The 18264-nt window shown below is 44.0% G+C and overlaps 1 protein-coding gene and 1 long non-coding RNA gene across 5 annotated transcripts in view; one reads left to right on the forward strand and one right to left on the reverse strand.

The window, feature by feature from the left end:
• The window catches only part of SPATA18 (spermatogenesis associated 18), a 36044-nt gene extending 25183 nt beyond the window's left edge, over window positions 1–10861 (reverse strand). For 2 of the 4 annotated variants that reach the window (XR_015250464.1, XM_025922119.2), the window contains exon 1: window positions 10508–10860. Coding sequence is in view for 2 of the 4 variants with exons in the window: in XM_025922119.2 (XP_025777904.2) it covers window positions 10508–10594 (87 nt within the window). In the remaining 2 variants the exon portion in view is untranslated. Of the gene's footprint in view, window positions 1–10507 lie in introns of all 4 variants that reach the window. The other 2 variants (XR_015250463.1, XM_086705078.1) reach the window with 2 other exon arrangements.
• A 111-nt stretch (window positions 10862–10972) lies between these two features.
• LOC147582004 (uncharacterized) lies at window positions 10973–14658 on the forward strand. The gene is made up of 2 exons (XR_015250465.1): window positions 10973–11240; window positions 14541–14658. It is a non-coding gene; the product is annotated as an uncharacterized LOC147582004 (long non-coding RNA).
• Window positions 14659–18264: the final 3606 nt, after the last annotated feature.

Raw genomic sequence — 18264 nt, forward strand, 5'->3', positions numbered from 1 at the left:
CAGAGAGAGCTGTCTAGTAATAGTACCCAACAATTATTGAGCGCTTACTTTGTGCCAGCCAAGCCCTGTGCAAAGTGCTCTAAATACAGTTTCATTTAATCCTCAAAGCAACCCTACAAAATGGATACCATCTGTGATCCCAAATCCACCAAGGAGAAAAAAAAAAAAAAAAACGAGATCTTAAGTAATTTGGAGAAAAGGTGGTTGAGCTGGAAATTAAGCCCGTTCCTGCAGCCTTTGACACAGAGCCAAGCTCGCATCCATGGCACTGTATCAAGAGCAGCAGGAAAGGCATCTGGATCTCAGCCGAGCGGTGGGGGTCGGAGGTGCGTCTCTGGAAGCCTTCAGCAGACGGAGAGAGTGGAAGGAGAAGGTATGTGAGAGTGGAACTCACATACCGTGAGTTCGGTCAAGGGCAGAGTTCTCTGGACAGCATGCATCTCCTGGGTCTGTGAGTCTACTCCCTGCAGGCACAGATATTTCCGCAACAAAGTTTGCTTGAGGCGTGCCCTAACTTACCCTAGATTTTCCCACCCATGTAAGAAATGACGGGAACTTGAACAAGGGCAGTGGTAGCAAGAGGGGAAAATATGGGACATGTTCGGTGGATATTTAAAGGTAGAATCCTGGGAGTGTGATGAACCCGTTTGGGAGGCATGATGAAGAAAGGGGCCCCAAGTTTCTGACTTGGACCACAGCAGAGAATGCGGTGCTATTGCCCAACTAGAGGACCCAAGTGGGAGAAGCAGCAAGGCTGGAGAGGGGAAAACTAGTCCTGCTGGGTTCGTGTCGGGTTGGAGGATGTAGAGTGTCCACAGGGTCCTGGTTGGAAAGCTGGTGGTTACTCAGGTCGGGAGCTCCGCAGAAAGCCGCAAGCTAGAGATAGATTTGGGGGTCACCGGCATCTGGGAAGTAGCTAAAGCCATAGAATTCGGTGCATCAATTGCTGCAGAGAAATCAAGGAGATAAGGACGGGGAAAAAGAAGTAGGACTCGGCCATCCAGTGGCCTCTGGTGACCATGATGAGAGCAGTGACAGCAGAATGGCGTGGGGATATTTGCTGCGTTTCCAGATTGCACGGGGTTGAGGGACAAATGGGAGCAGAGAAGAAGCAAAGACAATGAGGACACGTGACTCTTTCAAGAAGTTCCCAGGTGCAGAAGGAGACCAGCAGGACAGTGGCTTTGCTCCGATCCCTTCAAGGTCCTTGCTCTCTTGCCCAAACAGAAGCTCCTGATAATATCAAGCCTAAATGTTGCCTGATTTCCCAAATCCTTCATAACATGCCTCCGCGTGACTTGTTGAGCCTTACTCCCCTGCGCTTCCCTCCAGCAACTCTCTCCACCCCAGCCTTGCCTTTGCACACGTGACGCATGTGCGAGAACCACCACCCACCCTTTCCTGTCCTTACACGCCTTTTACCGAGCAGCCTTGACTTGTTAACATTTCTGCTTGTAACAGCCTGATCACCCACGCCTTTACCAGTGGTTCTCTCCCGCCTTTGGTTCTACTCCTGACCTTGAAGCACCTCCACAACATGAAAAAGAAAAAGCTTTCCATCACTGCGTTAATAAAATATAGCGCTGCATATCTTTAATCAACTTTCAAACTGAAGTTCGAAGAGCACAAAATATACTGATTTCCATTCTAAGAAACCTCAGTCTCAGGGCGCCTGCGCAGCTCAGTTGGTTAAGCATCCAACTTCGGCTCAGGTCATGATCGCGTGCTTCATGAGTTCAAACCCCACATCGGGGTCTGTGCTGACAGTGCAGGGCCTGCTTGGGATTCTGTCTTCCTCTTCCTCTGCCCCTCCCCTAATCGCGCTCACTCTCTCTCTCTCTCTCAAAATAAAGTTTAAAAAGAAAAAACAAACCTCAGTCTCACACTCACAAAATACACTTCACATATATTAGGTGAGAATTAACAGTACAAAGGATTCATCGCAACATTCCTTTAAAACATGAATAGGGGCACTTGTACCCCAATGTTTATAGCAGCACTTTCAACAGTAGCCAAATTATGGATAAAACCTAAATGTCCATCAACTGATGAATGGATAAAGAAGTTGTGGTTTATATATACAATGGAATACTACGTGGCAGTGAGAAAGAATGACATGTGGCCTTTTATAGCAACGTGGTTGGAACTGGAGAGTGTTATGCTAAGTGAAATAAGTCGTACAGAGAAAGACAGATACCATATGTTTTCACTCTTATGTGGATCCAGAGAAACTTAACAGAATACCATGGGGGAGAGGAAGGAAAAAAAAAAAGGTTGGTGGAGGGGAAGCCAAAACATAATAGACTCTTAAAAACTGAGAACAAACTGAGGGTTGAGGGGGGGGTGGGAGGGAGGGGAAAGTGGGTGATGGGCTTTGAAGAGGGCACCTGTTGGGATGAGCACTGGGTGTTGTATGGAAACGAATTTGACAATAAATTTCATATTTAAAAAAAAAACATGAATCCTATTGTAACATTACATTATTTACCTGACTTTATTTTTTAAACTTTTATTTAAAAAAAAAAAAGAATTTTAAGGGGAGCCTGGCTGGCTCAGTTGGTTAAGTGTCGGCTCAGGTCATGATCTCACCGTTCATGAGTTTGAGCCCCACATCAGGCTCTGTGCTGACAGCTCAGAGCCTGGAGCCTGCTTCGGATTCTGTGTCTCCCTCTCTCTCTGCTCCTCCCCCACTTGCTCTCTCTCTCTCTCTCTCTCTCTCTCTCAAAAATAAATAAACATTAAGAAAACTAATTTTACATACAAGAATGCCATTCCAAACTTGCCAGTTAGAGAATTAGTAGATGAGCAAGGAAAAGAAACGATGACAGTAAGCGTGTAGAGACTAGCCTGAGGGATAGCATTATGTAGCTGTTTGCAGCCAGTCATGGAAATTCACACATGGGAAACAAAAGCCTTAATTTCTACCTCCTTTTTTCCTTCTGTCCAGCACATGTGTATGAGAGGGGAGGGGCACAGAAGGATGGCAGGAAATGGGCACTGCAAGTGAGTGAAATTTCCTTATTACACCTTCCCTCCCCCTGGAGGAGAGAAGAGAATGAATTTGGCAAGCAAAAGACCTAGTTTCAAATCCAAGTTCAACCCTTTCTACTGCAGTGACCTCAAGCAGGTTAGCTGCCCTCCTGAGGTTTGGTTTCCTCATCTGTAAAATGTAGAAAATAAAACCTGCTATTTCATAAGTTCTTATGAAGTTTAAAGGCAATAACGCATGAAGAGTGCTTTGAAAGCTTTCAAGTCTTTGAAAGCTTTGATGATGCAGGTTGTAACAGGCTACAACTAGTCCTCCAGGGAAGTGGCTTTCCCATACGTGGGCAGGCTTTCAAATAGCTCTGTTTCCAAAATCAACCTTCAATGTTAACAGCACGGCTGACTTTGCCACAATGCACCAGCTCCACAACAATGTTTTAAAACCAGAATACTGGGGCGCCTGGGTGGCGCAGTCGGTTAAGCGTCCGACTTCAGCCAGGTCACGATCTCGCGCTCCATGAGTTCGAGCCCCGCGTCGGGCTCTGGGCTGATGGCTCAGAGCCTGGAGCCTGTTTCCGATTCTGTGTCTCCCTCTCTCTCTGCCCCTCCCCCGTTCATGCTCTGTCTCTCTCTGTCCCCAAAATAAATAAACGTTGAAAAAAAAAAAAATTAAAACCAGAATACTGAATTTCGGGTATAAGAGGAGTAGGCTTATTTATACCCCAACAATTTAGCAAAAGCTTCTATTTAGACCTCACCACTGGGATTTTAATGTCTTGACTTGCGGTTAATATGTCTATTGGATTTCTTTCATTATTATCCTTAAATATTAAACAGTGATGATGTTGCCATTAATAAGTTTGTCCAAGATGAAAATAAGAAAGGACTGTCAACAGCCCCCTGTTAAAAATAAAATAATCTGCGGGGCGCCTGGGTGGCGCAGTCGGTTAAGCGTCCGACTTCAGCCAGGTCACGATCTCGCGGTCCGTGAGTTCGAGCCCCGCGTCAGGCTCTGGGCTGATGGCTCAGAGCCTGGAGCCTGTTTCTGATTCTGTGTCTCCCTCTCTCTCTGCCCCTCCCCCGTTCATGCTCTGTCTCTCTCTGTCCCAAAAATAAATAAACGTTGGAAAAAAAAAAAATTAAAAAAAAAAATAAATAAATAAAATAAAATAATCTGGCCCTCTGTTGAAATAATCTGCCTCAATCACTTGTCAAGTTCTTTCACAACCACGGATTCATCATGAGTTGCTGTGGCAGAAACCGTGGCCCCAAATAAATATTCCACATGCTCTCCATTTGTCAGGCTCCTTTACAATGAGGTTGGAGCCACATAACAATTCTTCTGGTCAAGGGAAGATGAGTGAAAGACGTGTGTATAATTTAAGTGCTCTCTCTCTTTCTCCCTACAGATCTTTGAGGTCCCTCGATGTGATGGCTGCTCCGCCAGGTGGAGGGCACCTGACACGGAGCCAATGGTGGAAAAGAGTTGCCATCATATTATGCAGAAAACTTATTTTACCAAAGTTCAGACACTAAGATTTGGGGTTTTATTCATCACTGCAGCATAGGAGGGAAGAGATAAAGGGAAAGAAATGTTTTCTATAAATTTACTAATTAGATAGAATCCCCAAGAATGTAGAAGTATGTTCACTACAGGGAAGGGCAAAGGCAGCCAGGGAGTCTGTTTGGTGACACCATAGTAACCACAACATTTTGTACTGAGAATCAGGGATATTTTGGCATGGAGACAACATCTATTTCAACCACAAAGATTATCTGAAAACCGAGGAGATGCCTCTTTGAGATCTCCTTTTTGTTTTTGTTTTTTATTTGAGAGATAGAGAGAGAGAGAGAGAGCACTGTGGAGAGGGGCAGAGGGAGAGAGAGAGGATCTTAAGCAGGCTCCACGCTCAGCACAGAGCCCAACGGTGCTTGACACAGGGCTCAATCCCACAACCCTGGGATCATGACCTGATCCAGAAATCAAGAGTTGGACACTCAACTGACTGAGCCACCCAGGCGCCCCAGCAATCTCCTTTTTATGTACTGGTGGTTGATATGCTGTTGTTGCTTAAGAGGGCAGATTTCTATAACACAAGAAAGTAATGCAAGAGGGAGCATTATCAGCTCTCCCTATTATCCCCATTCACATATCAAATAATCAAAAGTTCCCAGAATGTAATGTCTTGGTGTCTATTAATTTACTTCAAGAAATGGAATCTTGTCCTATCATAGGGATGGGGTTATCAAGGGTGTAGTAAGAACTTACCATTTGCCCCCTATAATTACATACAGTACATTTTAAAAAGTAATAAATCTCGGAGCATCTGACCAAAGGTAACTCCCTAGTTCACAAGACTCTGCGTGGAAAGAAAAGCACCTAAGGAGGAGGAGAGTTTCAGCCCAGAACCCAGAGCTGACCTTCTCCAGGTACTGCTGACATTGGACAGAGGTTAATTTCTCATCTTAATATCTCTATAGAGTCATTAATAATCAGAACCCAGTTCTGCATAGGTGGGTGTTTGACCCCTTCACAAAGTTGACCAAGAAGACCATGCAGATGTTGCATGATCAATTGTGGGCATTTGGGGCCACATACTCTTACTTGAATCTGCAGAACCATTCTCAGAGTCGGACCTTGTTTACTGAATGTGCCAGCATAGTTTACAAGGGGCTGATTCTTGCCTAAAATATTGCCCAGCTCTGTCCGTCCTCCCTAGAATTTCCAATTTCCCCAGCATGCTGCAGCTAGAGCAACCTTGCCAAACAATCCAAACATGTGTCTTCACCGCATGGTGCTTTTAGTTTCCCTCCATTGCCCCCAGGGTAAAGTCCAAACTCCTTAACACACCGTCCAAGGCCTCTACCCTCTGGCCGCAACCACCCCACGTCCCCAGCCTCATCTCACTTCCATTCCTTGCCGTGAACTATTCACAGGCCCCCTACATAGGCCGGCTTCTTCATGCCTCCCTGCTTTTTGCACAAGCTGCGTCCTCTACCCCTCATCCTCCGCTCCAACTGGAACCTCATCATTAAGATGCAACTGACATTTCTATTCCTAGCATCCAGCACAGATAGACATATCATAAACTTTGAAAAAATATTTTGTTGAATAAACTAATCAATAAAAGTACACCGCCAAAGCTGTAAATACAGAGTGTCTAGGCCAAACGTTCACAGGTAGCAGAAACTAAATAACCATTTGTTGAGTGAATTCTTAAGCTCTTTTTTTTTTTTTAACATTTATTTATTTTTGAGACAGAGAGAGACAGAGCATGAACAGGGGAGGGGCAGAGAGAGAGGGAGACACAGAATCTGAAACGGGCTCCAGGCTCTGAGCTGTCAGCACAGAGCCTGACACGGGGCTCAAACTCACGGACCGTGAGATCATGACCTGAGCCGAAGTCGGCCGCTTAACCGACTGAGCCACCCAGGTGCCCCAAATTCTTAAGCTCTTAATAACTAGCTCAGGTCTTGGTTCAACAAGAAGGGATTATCGATGGCTCTCGCCAACATTCTCAATAGCCACAAAGGAGGAAAAAACAATCCTGAGAGTTACATGTTTGCACCAAGCTGTCCTTGAACGGCCGATGGAACCCAAGTTTTAAAGACCAAGCAATACAATAATCAGCTTCTCTTTGATAACTGAAAGAAAGTGAATTGGCAATGTTTGCTGTTGTTTTTATTATGTTTCTCTAGTGGGGTTTTGAAAACTATTCCTTCTTGAAATTTTTTTTCAATAAATAAATTTTAAATAAATAAAGTTTTTTAAAAAATCAAGCAAACAGTGGTTTTGCCAAGGCCCCAGAAGATTGCTGGATGTTGTAAGATTAAAAACCAGTCAACAGGGGCACCTGGGTAGCTCAGTAGGTTAAGCTGCCGACTTAGGCTCAGATCATGATATCAGGGTTCGTGAGTTCAAGCCCGACGTTCTGTGTCTCCCTCTCTCTCTGCCCTTGACCCACTTGTGCTCTCTCTCTCAAAAATAAACATTAAAACAATTACAAAAAAACAGCCAACAAATAAAAACCAAAGGCTTTGGGGCAGAAAATTACATTTTTAAAGAATTTACTGTGTCTGGCAATATACTTAGGACAGAGTGAGAAGATAGCAGTGATGGACAGATTAAGGGAGAAGGGATAGGAATCCATACGAAGGAAATTAGATGAGGGAAAGTTAGAAGAAAACCTAGCCAGGATCCAACTGTTAATCCAAATACTAGTTAGTTTGAAGAAAAATAAAACGATCTGCATTGTGTTGTAGAACTCATCTGCTCAAATCATTCATCTTGTTCACTGAATAATAACAGTTTCCCAAGGGGTAACTTGGATCACATCCCTAATTCTAGACTAGTATTTATGGCCTTTTATTTTGCTTGAGTTAATTAGAACTAAATCAATGTGGTCACAGTCAGCAAAATCAACTTTCCACAGCAAACATAATTTAAAACTTTTAGCGAACAAACCTCTACCACCAACATTTTAACAAATATAGCTTTGCTACAATGAATACTCTTCACCTTAAGGTTTCAAGGCAAAAGTCCTTGGAACTAGTAAAACAAACTTGCAGCCTTACAGGAAAGCTCTTAGCAGTTGACCCAAACCCACACTGCAGGTGACAAGACACCGAATAAGTCTAGATGTAACCTAAATTTTAGTAAAGTAGTATATAGACATTTTCTTATCCTCTCTCTTTAGTGATACACAAGCAAGGAAAAACTGTTAAAAAACACTTGCACCCTCTGAATCATGCCCCTAATTGGAAATCATGTCTTTTGCCCTCAACGCAGTTTTAATAAAGGCTGAATTAAAGATATCTGGGGATCACTTTCAACTCTACACTGGATACGAGGTTTCAAGAAGAGAAATGAGTCCAAGAACCCAGGTGTCTGGGAGAATGGTGGTGGCATTCAGTCAGTCATTATTTATGAAGCAACTGCTGGGAGCCAAGCATTATTCTAAGTGCTGACAATACAGTGATGAGCAGAAAAGGGAGAAATCTCTGCCCTCTGGAGCTTACATTTTAGTGGGAAGAGGGGGGAGAAAAGATTGACAACAACATAAAAGAACAAGTAAAAATTAGAGGTAGCTATTACAGAAGAAATAAAGCAGAGAAGGCACACAGCGAGTGCCAGGGACGGGGCTAGGAGACTGCAATTGTAAAGAGGGTGGTCTCTTCTGAGAAGGTGACATTTAAGCAAAGACTTGAAGGGGGAGATAAGGTGAAGACATTATTCTCGTACTGAAATATGCACAGAGGTGGTAAAAGGGTTCTGTGAGAATTTCAAAGTAGATGCCAACCAATTAAGCTGGTGAAAAGTTTGTGGGGTATGACATGATGAAGACCGTGAAGTCAGGAAAGAGGCCGCTGTTCGGGCCATGGGCAAGACTAAGGTAGGTTTTAGATTGATTTGATTCTGAGATGACAATAGCACAACTGAAAACACAGACATGAGGCTCATGGCCATATGTGTAAGAGAGAAGGAATAATGGAGGCCCAAGAGAAGATTCCTAAAGTCTTGACGAACTGCCAGAGGAAGGAAGTGGGTAAGGCAAGGAGAGAAATTATTAGAGCCTTAGAAGAATGGTGGTGTCCTCAGTCAAATGCAACAGAGACACTAGAGAGCCAGAGAGAAATGATCGCTTGGGGAAATGGCCGCAGATTTTTTGGAAAGGCATTGGTCTCGAAGAGTGCAGTCTTTATAAAGGTGGAGGGAGGGACTTGGCACAGGGGAGAGATTCTAACTGAAATGCTTTCGGTGACAACAGACAAGTGGGATGGACCACTGTTACTGAGAAAGTTAAGTGTGATAAACGCTGGCATTTCTCAGTACTTCTGAACAGTTTCTAAAACAATCATTTAATTTGACGCAGACAAACGCTAGTGTTACCTTTGTTAAACACTTAACATTTATTTAATGTTAAACATAAACATTTATTTAAGCCACAGGGTAATAACAAGAGAAAAAGAAAAAGAAAAAAAGAAAGAAAATGCTGTAAGATGTAATAAGAGTAAATTTTAATTTTCCTGCAATCTTGATGGGGAGAAAATAGTCACAGAGCTCGTTCTTTAGAAGTGGGTAAAGGTGGTAAACACTGAACCCTAGTAAGGGGGCAAGGGGGAAGTTGTTGCTGTTCTTTGAGCTCCCGTCCACCATAGGAGCCCTGGTTAAAGGGTGAATGGGATAGCCCAGAGACTCACACAGCATCTAGCTGAATTTCCTGGTGGGACTTCAGAAACAAACCAATTTAAATTGTTTAAAAATTGAGATTGGGACGTCTGGGTGGCTCAGTCAGTTGAGCGGCCTTCCTCATCTGTGGTCATGATTTCCAGATTCGTGGGTTCGGGCCCACGTCCGGCTCTGTGTTGACAGCTCAGAGTCTGGAGCTGCTTCGGATTCTGTGTTTCCCTCTCCCTCTCCCCCTCCCTTGCTCATGCTTTGTCCCTCTGTCTCAAAAATGAATAAACATTAAAAAATTTTTTAATAAAAATAAATTTAAAAATTGAGATCTGAAAAAGAATTCTACATATCATCTGGTTGAGTCTCTTCTATGTAACAGATGAGATACTGAGGCCCAGAGAGGTGAAAGAAATTACCCCAGGTGGTTCAGCTAGTTCTTTCTAGAGCCAGACCTAGAACTCGTGTGGGATGGGGGTGGGGGCTGATTCCGGGTCCACGAGTGCCCAGCTCTGTCTGCCTCAGCGCTGCACTCGCCACACGAGTGGGACTGTCCTATTTAAGACGGACGGATCAAATCCACCAAGTGCAACGCTGAGTTGTACTTAATGTGCGGGGACGGTTAACGCGAACCACAGTGGGGGTAAGGCTTAATGAGACTTGAAGAGCGCTTATGGGTTCGACGACAGAATATTTGCTTCCTACAAATGCCTTGGCAACAGGCCTCCGGACGTCTGCCTTGGTGTGGAAACTGTGCCCTACCTGCCATGCAGATCAGTACACAAACGAAACCAGCAACGTTGACAAGTGTCCATTTCACTGACTTCTGGCTAACAACTCCTGGGAGTATTTTTATAAAAAAATACATTGTGATACAACCCCTGAGTATCCTCTGGGACTTGCGGAAAGGCAGGACAAGGGGTGTAGTAAAAAACTAATTTGAGTTGGGGGTAGGGAGGTGGATTGCTGGCGGAGGGGATGGAAAGGAAAGTGAGTGGTAGGCTGGGGCAGATCCCTGGCGGACCGCGGATCTTTCCCGTCGCTAGGGCCGCCAGCGTCCTTGGTTACCGCTGGGCTGAATGAGCGCTCCGGGAGCGGACTCCGGAGTGCGCTCCGCAGGCCATGCCAGCCCTGCGCCGCCTCGCGCCGCCGGGGGGAAAAGGAAACCAGCAGACCGGTGTCCTTCCTTCCTTCCCGCGATCCGGGTCCGAGACTGGGTCACGGTTAGGAATCACAACCTCCTGGCCATTGCTAAGCGGCCTCCCCCAGCCAGCCCTAAGAAACCCGGGCCCAAGTTTCTGCAAAGGAATCAAAGCCTCCCGGGGCTCTCCCACCCCGACTCACGTTGTAGTCCCTCAGCCAGGACTCTAGCTTGTCGTGCATCGATTGTAAAGTTTCGCTCGAGACCAGTTTTCTCAGATTTTCTGCCATCGCTCCCTTTTTCACTCGGCCCTGTTTTGGGAGATGGAGACGTGGAGGGGACGAGGCGGTGGCCTCCGCACGACCGGGGGTGATGTGGCCGGAAGGGTGTTATTTTCCTGAGGGGCTCAGAGCGCGGCTGGTTCTTCCATCCTCCCCCTCGGGTCGGACCGGGCAGGGTTCGGGAAGCCGGGGGGGAGGTGCCCTAGGCCACAGCCGCCGCGCCTTATCCGCTGCCCTGCGGTGTCCTGGTTCCCGGGCGGCTGCCCGGAGCCGCAGGCATAAATACCTGGGCGATTATTAAACAAACTTTGACGTGGGCGGGCGGCTGCTAGGGACGCGCGCCCCGAGCGCCTTGGCAACGCCAGCCTCTGCGAGCTGCAGGGACAACAGCTCCCACCCAGGGCCCACCCAGCCGCCCTTTCGGCAGCTCCTGGGTCCTGGCACCCGCCCTGGCGCAGCTCCTGCTCCTGCTGCTGCTGCTGCTACTACTGCTAGCCGAGGGCGAGGCCACGCGAGGCCCCTGAGACTCTGGGTGGGCTCTGGGGCTGGAGAGGCTAAGACTACAGAGGCCGCGTCCTCCGTCCCTCGATGGACTAAGACGCACCCGCAGGGTGGGCTGGAGGTAACCGGAGGCCTCTTACTTAGGAAGGCAAAGGTTGTTTGTCCATTGACATTGTGGTTAGGCAAGCACCCGTTTCACCCCTTCCTTTATTTAACTTCTCAGACCTTCAGTGGTTCCTTTGTAACACTTAGGATTCGGTGGGTCAGGTTGGCAGATCTCAAGCTCCAAGATGTTCACCAACTAAAGTTCATCCCTCGAGTTTAGGAAAGATTTGGTAATATTTTTAGAATCGTCGAGCACTCCAAAGTTTCATTTAATTCTCCTTCTCTAACTGAAACTTTGTGAAAAATCAGACCAATTTGGCACTAGGTCAAAAGGGTGTGTTGGCCACAAGGATAGTTTCAACTACTTCAGAAATGAAACCATTTCAACCATCCTTAAAGCACTTTAGAAACCCTTCTTTTATGTGCATCAAATGATGAGCTGAGTGTAAACCATCTTTTTCTAGTCATTACAACAGCAGGGGTGGAGCCGGGCCTCAGCTAGCTAGTTTGGTTCAGTTCTCTTTCTGTAGGTACTTGAAAATACATGAACATTGCTCATGTCCCAGGACAGTAATACTCAGAATTTTACCACCTCTTTTTTTTCTTATGTCTCTTAGTTACAGTAGTTTTACTGTCCTCCAATAAAAATGAAAGGCTCGTAGGGGTGCCTGGGTGGTGCAGTCGGTTAAGCGTCCGACTTCAGCCAGGTCACGATCTCACGGTCCGTGAGTTCGAGCCCCGCGTCAGGCTCTGGGCTGATGGCTCAGAGCCTGGAGCCAGTTTCCGATTCTGTGTCTCCCTCTCTCTCTTACCCTCCCCCATTCATGCTCTGTCTCTCTCTGTCCCAAAAATAAATAAAAACGTTGAAAAAAAAATTAAAAATGAAAGGCTCGTAAAATAAATAAATAAATAAATAAATAAATAAATAAATAAATAAATAAATAAAATTGAGAGGCTTGTTTCCGGAGCCTGTGTTCCTACTATTTTCTGTAGCCAACAAAATCAGAACTGTAAAAGTTCTCATCACAAGGAAAAAATTGTGACTATGCATAACGATGGATTTTAACTAGATTTATTGTGTGGGTCATTTCACAATATATGCAAATATTGAATCATTATGTTGTAGCCCCGAAACTAGTAGAATGTTATATGTCCTTTATTTCTCAGTAAAAACAAAAGAAAAAATAAGGGCTCTAAGGGTACGTAACATACTTTATCATAGTAGATTATTAATTACTAAAGTAAAAGAAAAACAAACTCACTAAATATTCATTAGAAACTTTCTTCCTTTAAAAAAATAAAAGGAAGGAGGAAGAGAATGGAGAAAAATCCCACAAATTTCTTAATTTGGAGCCAATAACTGCATGTTTCAGTAGGCAGTGGGAATCTTTGAACAGTCCTATTTACTTATTCAAAAAAAACAATTTGGAATATTTACTTATGTCAGATTAGGGGTTAAATTCTCTTCCTTGCTGTGGGCTCTTTAACTGCTACTCCTTGGTTACATTATCTACAAACAAGGGATAATAGTTCTTAATCCACAGGATTATTAAGAGACCAAAATGATTTGTATGAAGTGTTTAATAGTGTTTGGCATATACAATAGTAAGTGCTTCATAAAAGCATGATCATTATTACTACAATGTAGATCACAGTATTATATTTAATAAAGAAAACTAGGTTGGAAACAATAGGGTAATTGTTGGGCAAATCCTTCAATGAAACGTTGCACAATAGAAATCTTATTACTGAAGAGGGGTGCCTGGGGGCTCCAACAGTTAGGCCTGGGACTTTTGGTTTCAGCTCAAGCCGTGACCTCATGTTTCATGAGTTCAAGCCCTGCATTGGGCTCTGCACTGACAGCATGAAGCCTATTTGGGATTCTCTCTCTGCCCCTCACCTGCTTGTGCTCTCTGTCTCTCAAAATAAACATTAAAAAGAAAAAGAAATCTTGTTAATGAAGAACATCTAGTACCCGGGAATTCTCACTATATAAAGTGAAAAAAGCAGGACATGGAATTATATATATTATATATGTGTTATATTATACAATAAGCACCCAAAGCATTATTGTAGATTATTTTAATTTGCTCCTTTGTACTTTTCTGGTTTTCTGAACTTCTACCATTAACACTAATTACTTCTGTGAAAACTCATTCAGAAGCAAAGTTACCCGAGAATTTTGCCACCTTCAGAAAAACGTTAGCCAAAATATCAATATTTAAGCTGATTCGAAACAGAATGCTTTTTGACCAAATATCCAAATGACTAATTTAGTAGTCTTATAGGGTGTTCAGATAGAATGGATCTTTGAAATCTGTTTAGAATTTGCTACCTGATATTATTTATCTCTCCATATGCTCTAGCCCTACAGGTTGATTCAAGACCCTTAAGGCCTGCAGTCATTTCGTGTACCTCTTGGTTTCCCCAGAACTCTGGAACATGTGCTTATGTGTAGTAGGAACTTCATGTTTATCGATAACAAAGCTGCATAGTCATCAATGACCCAAAACAGAGGAAATGTGTTATGTATTTATACATTATTTACTCCCCACTACATCTAAAAGAGGACCTGATAACTTACAGTAAAAGACTTATAGAAATATTTTTTTAGTGGAAAAAGCAAACATGCCCCCAATGTAAACCTGTGTACTAAGATCGAGCTTCATTTAACATTTAATCTGTACCTCGTGGAAGCCAACACGGAAAGGAAAATGACTTTTATGATTATTATTATTTGAGTTTAAAAGTACACACACATACCACTTCTTTGAATGGAAACACCTGTGCCTGGTACCGATTCCACAATAATGCTTATCCTTTTCCAAAGAGCCTAGAGCAATACAGATGATGGTGTCTCTGATACCTCCCCCACTTTTTCTAGAAAATACAGAAGCAGTCTTGATATGATTGTTTCTTGCAGTCACCTTTCTTTGATCAATGCCAAGGGGGTAATGCTAGAACACCTGTCATCAAAGAGAGGGCCGAGCAATTGACATCCCATTTCTTAGCTCTCCGGTGATGTTACTTGATACAAACTTGGAACTTCCATAGCAGAATAAGAACAAGTGGACATCCTCATAAGTGCCCTTAATAATGATCCCCTCCAGAGAGCTTTTGATGGGTGCTGGCTAGCAATCTAAGAACTAGAGCCTGGAGTGCAAACAGTCTGTGTTGCTAATGAAAGAAGACTCCGTATGCTTCAGATTACAACTATGCAGACAATTAGGTTGAAATTCTATTTTTAAAACCTACTTTTTTATACATATGGAAGAACTATCAGATTAGTCAAAGCTCTATTTAGACGATACTTTGATGCTCTAATTGTGTCTCAATTTGATTATTTTAGGATATTATCAACTAGGCGATTATTTGGAAAGAAAAAGGAAACTCAAGTTTTTCTTTTGTCGTACACTATCCGGTACTTTGAAGAAGTTGAAAGAACAATAAACTTGGATCATAATGGACATTCTTGCTTTATGTCACCCTCTGCCAAGTGGTCAGGTTTCTTGTGACTTTACATAAGTCTTTTTTTTTTTAATGTTTTTATTTATTTTTGAGACAGAGAGAGACAGAGCATGACAAGGGGAGGGGCAGAGACAGAGACACAGAATCCAAAGCAGGCTCCAGGCTCTGAGCTGTCAGCACAGAGCCCGACACAGGACTCGAACCCACCAACTGCAAGGTCATGACCTGAGCCGAAGTCAGACGCTTAACCGACTGAGCCACCCAGGCACCCCATTGACTTTATATAAGTCTTTAATCACTCTGAGCCCCATTTTTTCCCCATCTACATACTGAAAAACGTGGACTAGATCAGCTTTAAGATCTGTTGCAGTTCTGACATCCTTTAGCGCTGGTTGTTCTGTTTGTTTCTTTTAACATACTGGTTAGGTTCAGACTGAGCAAATCTCACCCTTTATTCCAATTTTTGGTTCACAAGTTCAGTTTGGGTCAGGCCTTGATTCAGAGAGCATTTAGTCAGTCACCAAAAGTGGAGCATTTTTCTTGAGTACAGTTTATTCTGCAGGCTTGCTGGAATAACTAATATACCTAACCTCCAGGAAATAGACAAGGGGGTTCTCTATAGTTGCACTTTTAACAAATTTAAACCCAATTGAAACTGACAAATTCTTCCAAACTCCCCCCCACCACCCCCAGTCTCTCAGAGCTCACCCAGCTCTTCTTCATGCTTTCTTTCTTTTACTTGTGGACATGTTAATATTGTTGCAATTATCACACTGTTCTAAACTTGCTTGTCTGCCTCCTGGATAAGCTTGTGAGCTTTTCTTTTCTTCCTTTTTTTTTTTTTTTTTTTTTGAGAGACAGAGAGAGAGAGCATGAGTGGGGCAGGGGCAGAGAGAGAGAGACACAGAATCTGAAGCAGACTCCAGGCTCTGAGCTGGCTGATGCACAGAGCCGGATGCAGGGCTCGAACCCATGGGCCGCGAGATCATGACCTGAGCTGAAGTCGGATGTTCAACCATTAAGTTTGTGAGCTTCTTGAAGAAATGGGACAGAGGCTTGTTTAGCTTTTCCTCAGCACAATAACAGACACATTCTAGGCCCTCTGTAAAAGTCTGTTGAGCTGACTTGTTAATAAAAAGTGAAAGAAAGAAAAAGAAAGAAAAGAAAAGAGGAAAAAGAAAGAGAAGGAGAAAGAAAGGGAGAGAGAAAAAAAACAGAGAGAAAGAAAGAGAGGGAGGGAGGAGATGATTGGCTGCTTTTTACCTGACGTCATAATCCTGTTGAGACAAAAGAAAGCAAATTTAATGGCCAGTTGGTTGTTTTTATGGCATCATAATTCTACCACCCAGCCAGGAGCCATTGGTTCTAGAGAAGTGTCAAATAACAAATGTCTGGATGGAACAGGCTTTCTGAAAGTCCTTCATTTTGTCCAGTCTGAATTTTACCTGCATCGATCAGCTGAGCAGATTTTAAATTTGGGATTTTGAGAAGCCAACAAGATTAACTGAAGCCATTCAGTGTAGTGAGGGGCGTATATGTAGTTCCATGCTACACTAAATATAAATATACGCAATAAACTACAAGGATATACAGTGGGATCCTCATCATACTTTCCAGTTCTTCCTCACTGAGGACAGTTGTGCACCCTTAGTGTGCCTAAAAGAATACTCTTTTCTGCTCTGGCCTGGCTGCTTTCACAGGCGCCCCTGCTCCCCTTCTGTGCTCTGTGCTCTTCTTGCCCTACAGCTGTCTGTATTAGGACCTCGCTTCTCTCTCTTTTTTTTTTTTTTAATATTTATTATCATTTTTGAGAGAGAGAGAGAGAAAGGGACAGAGCACGAGTGGGGGAGGGGCAGAGAGCCAGGGACACACAGAATCTGAAGCAGGCTCCAGGCTCTGAGCTGTCAGCACAGAGCCCAATGCGGGACTGGAACCCGCGAACCGAGAGGTCACGACCTGAACCGAAGTTGGACTCTTAACCAGTTGAGCCACCCGGGCGCCCCAAGGACTTCGCTTCTTTAGGTTGGGACCTATTACCACCTGAAGAGAGTCTTTTAAACTTTTCTCACCCACTTGCAAGAAATTTCCTTTAACTGCAGTTTTTTTTTTTACTGGTGGCATTGCTGAAGCACTGTCTCTACTCACAGGTAGCAAGACGCTCATTTGCCAGTTTACTCATTGCTCTCTAATCTGAGCGCTCCCCATACTCATTTTATCAGCTTCACTTGGTCCTTTTTGCTCTCTGCGACGTAGCAGGAAAGATTTAAAAAGAAAAAAGATTCAGGGGTGGCTGGGTGGCTCCATCTGTTGAGTGTCCGACTCTTGATTTCGGCTCAGGTCATGATCTTGGGGTTCATGGGATCGAGCCCACCATTGGGTTCTGCCCCGTCAGCACAGACGTTGGGATTTTGGGATTCTCTCTCTCCTTCTCTCTGCCCCCTCCCCCGCTCACATGCATGCATATGTGCTCTCTCTAAATAAGTAAATAAACTTAAAAAAAAAAAAAAAAAAAAGGAAAAGGATTTAAAAAGGAGAAAAAAACCCACCACCCATTGGAGAAAGAACTAATTGGTTGGGATCCGAATTGAGGGCAGCTTCCACCACTGGACAGACGCAGGGATATTTCTTGTGTCGTACCAGTAAGCATTCCCTGCTCACAGCCACAGTTCGGGAATTTTCCGTAAAATTATTCCATGTCCATTATTGTTTAAATCAGAAAAACAGGAGGAGAATTTTTTTTTTTTAATTTTTTTTTCAACGTTTATTTATTTTTTTGGGACAGAGAGAGACAGAGCATGAACGGGGGAGGGGCAGAGAGAGAGGGACACACAGAATCGGAAACAGCCCAGAGCCTGACGCGGGGCTCGAACTCACGGACCGCGAGATCGTGACCTGGCTGAAGCTGAACTCGGACGCTTAACTGACTGCGCCACCCAGGCGCCCCGAGGAGAATTTTAATATATCACAACTGTATCACCTTAGCACCTAAATAACTCAGAGCATTTGTAGCAAATACAGATTAGGAGCGGGGGGGGGGGGGGGGGCGGCGGAGAAAGGGGCATCTGGGTGGCTCCCTCGGTTCAGCATCTGACTCTTGATTTTGGCTCAGGTCATGACCTCACAGGTTCATGGGCTCGCGCCCCGCATTGAGCTCTCTGCTGTTAGCGCAGAGCCCGCTTAGCATCCTCTGTCTCCATCTCTGCCCGTCCGGCACACATACTCTCTCTCAAAAATAAATAAACATTAAAAATTAAAAAAAAAAAAAAAGCTGATTTGGTGTGATTTTCGAGAGCCATAATATACCCCTCATATCTAACCCAGGTTTCCATTATTATAATGGAATATTGAGGCATCCTTGCTTTCAACCTTTTCAGTTCTGCCAGCTAAATGCCATGGCAAATACTTGGCTCTGTGAAAATGGCCATTGAAGGGGTGTACTTAGGATATGTTACGCTGTTGCAAATGTGCATTATGGGTATGGTCACACTGTAAGATGTCCTTAAGCATCACAAGAGAGGATCTGGGACAGCACGAAGGCAGTCCCTAAAATGAAGAATGTGGAAATAGGCTTTTTTCATCACATTTGATCAGAATTTACTGAATTT

This window comes from Puma concolor, chromosome B1 (assembly GCF_028749965.1).
Source record: "Puma concolor isolate L17-30 chromosome B1, mPumCon1.1.hap2, whole genome shotgun sequence".
Classification (NCBI taxonomy): Eukaryota; Metazoa; Chordata; class Mammalia; order Carnivora; family Felidae; genus Puma; species Puma concolor.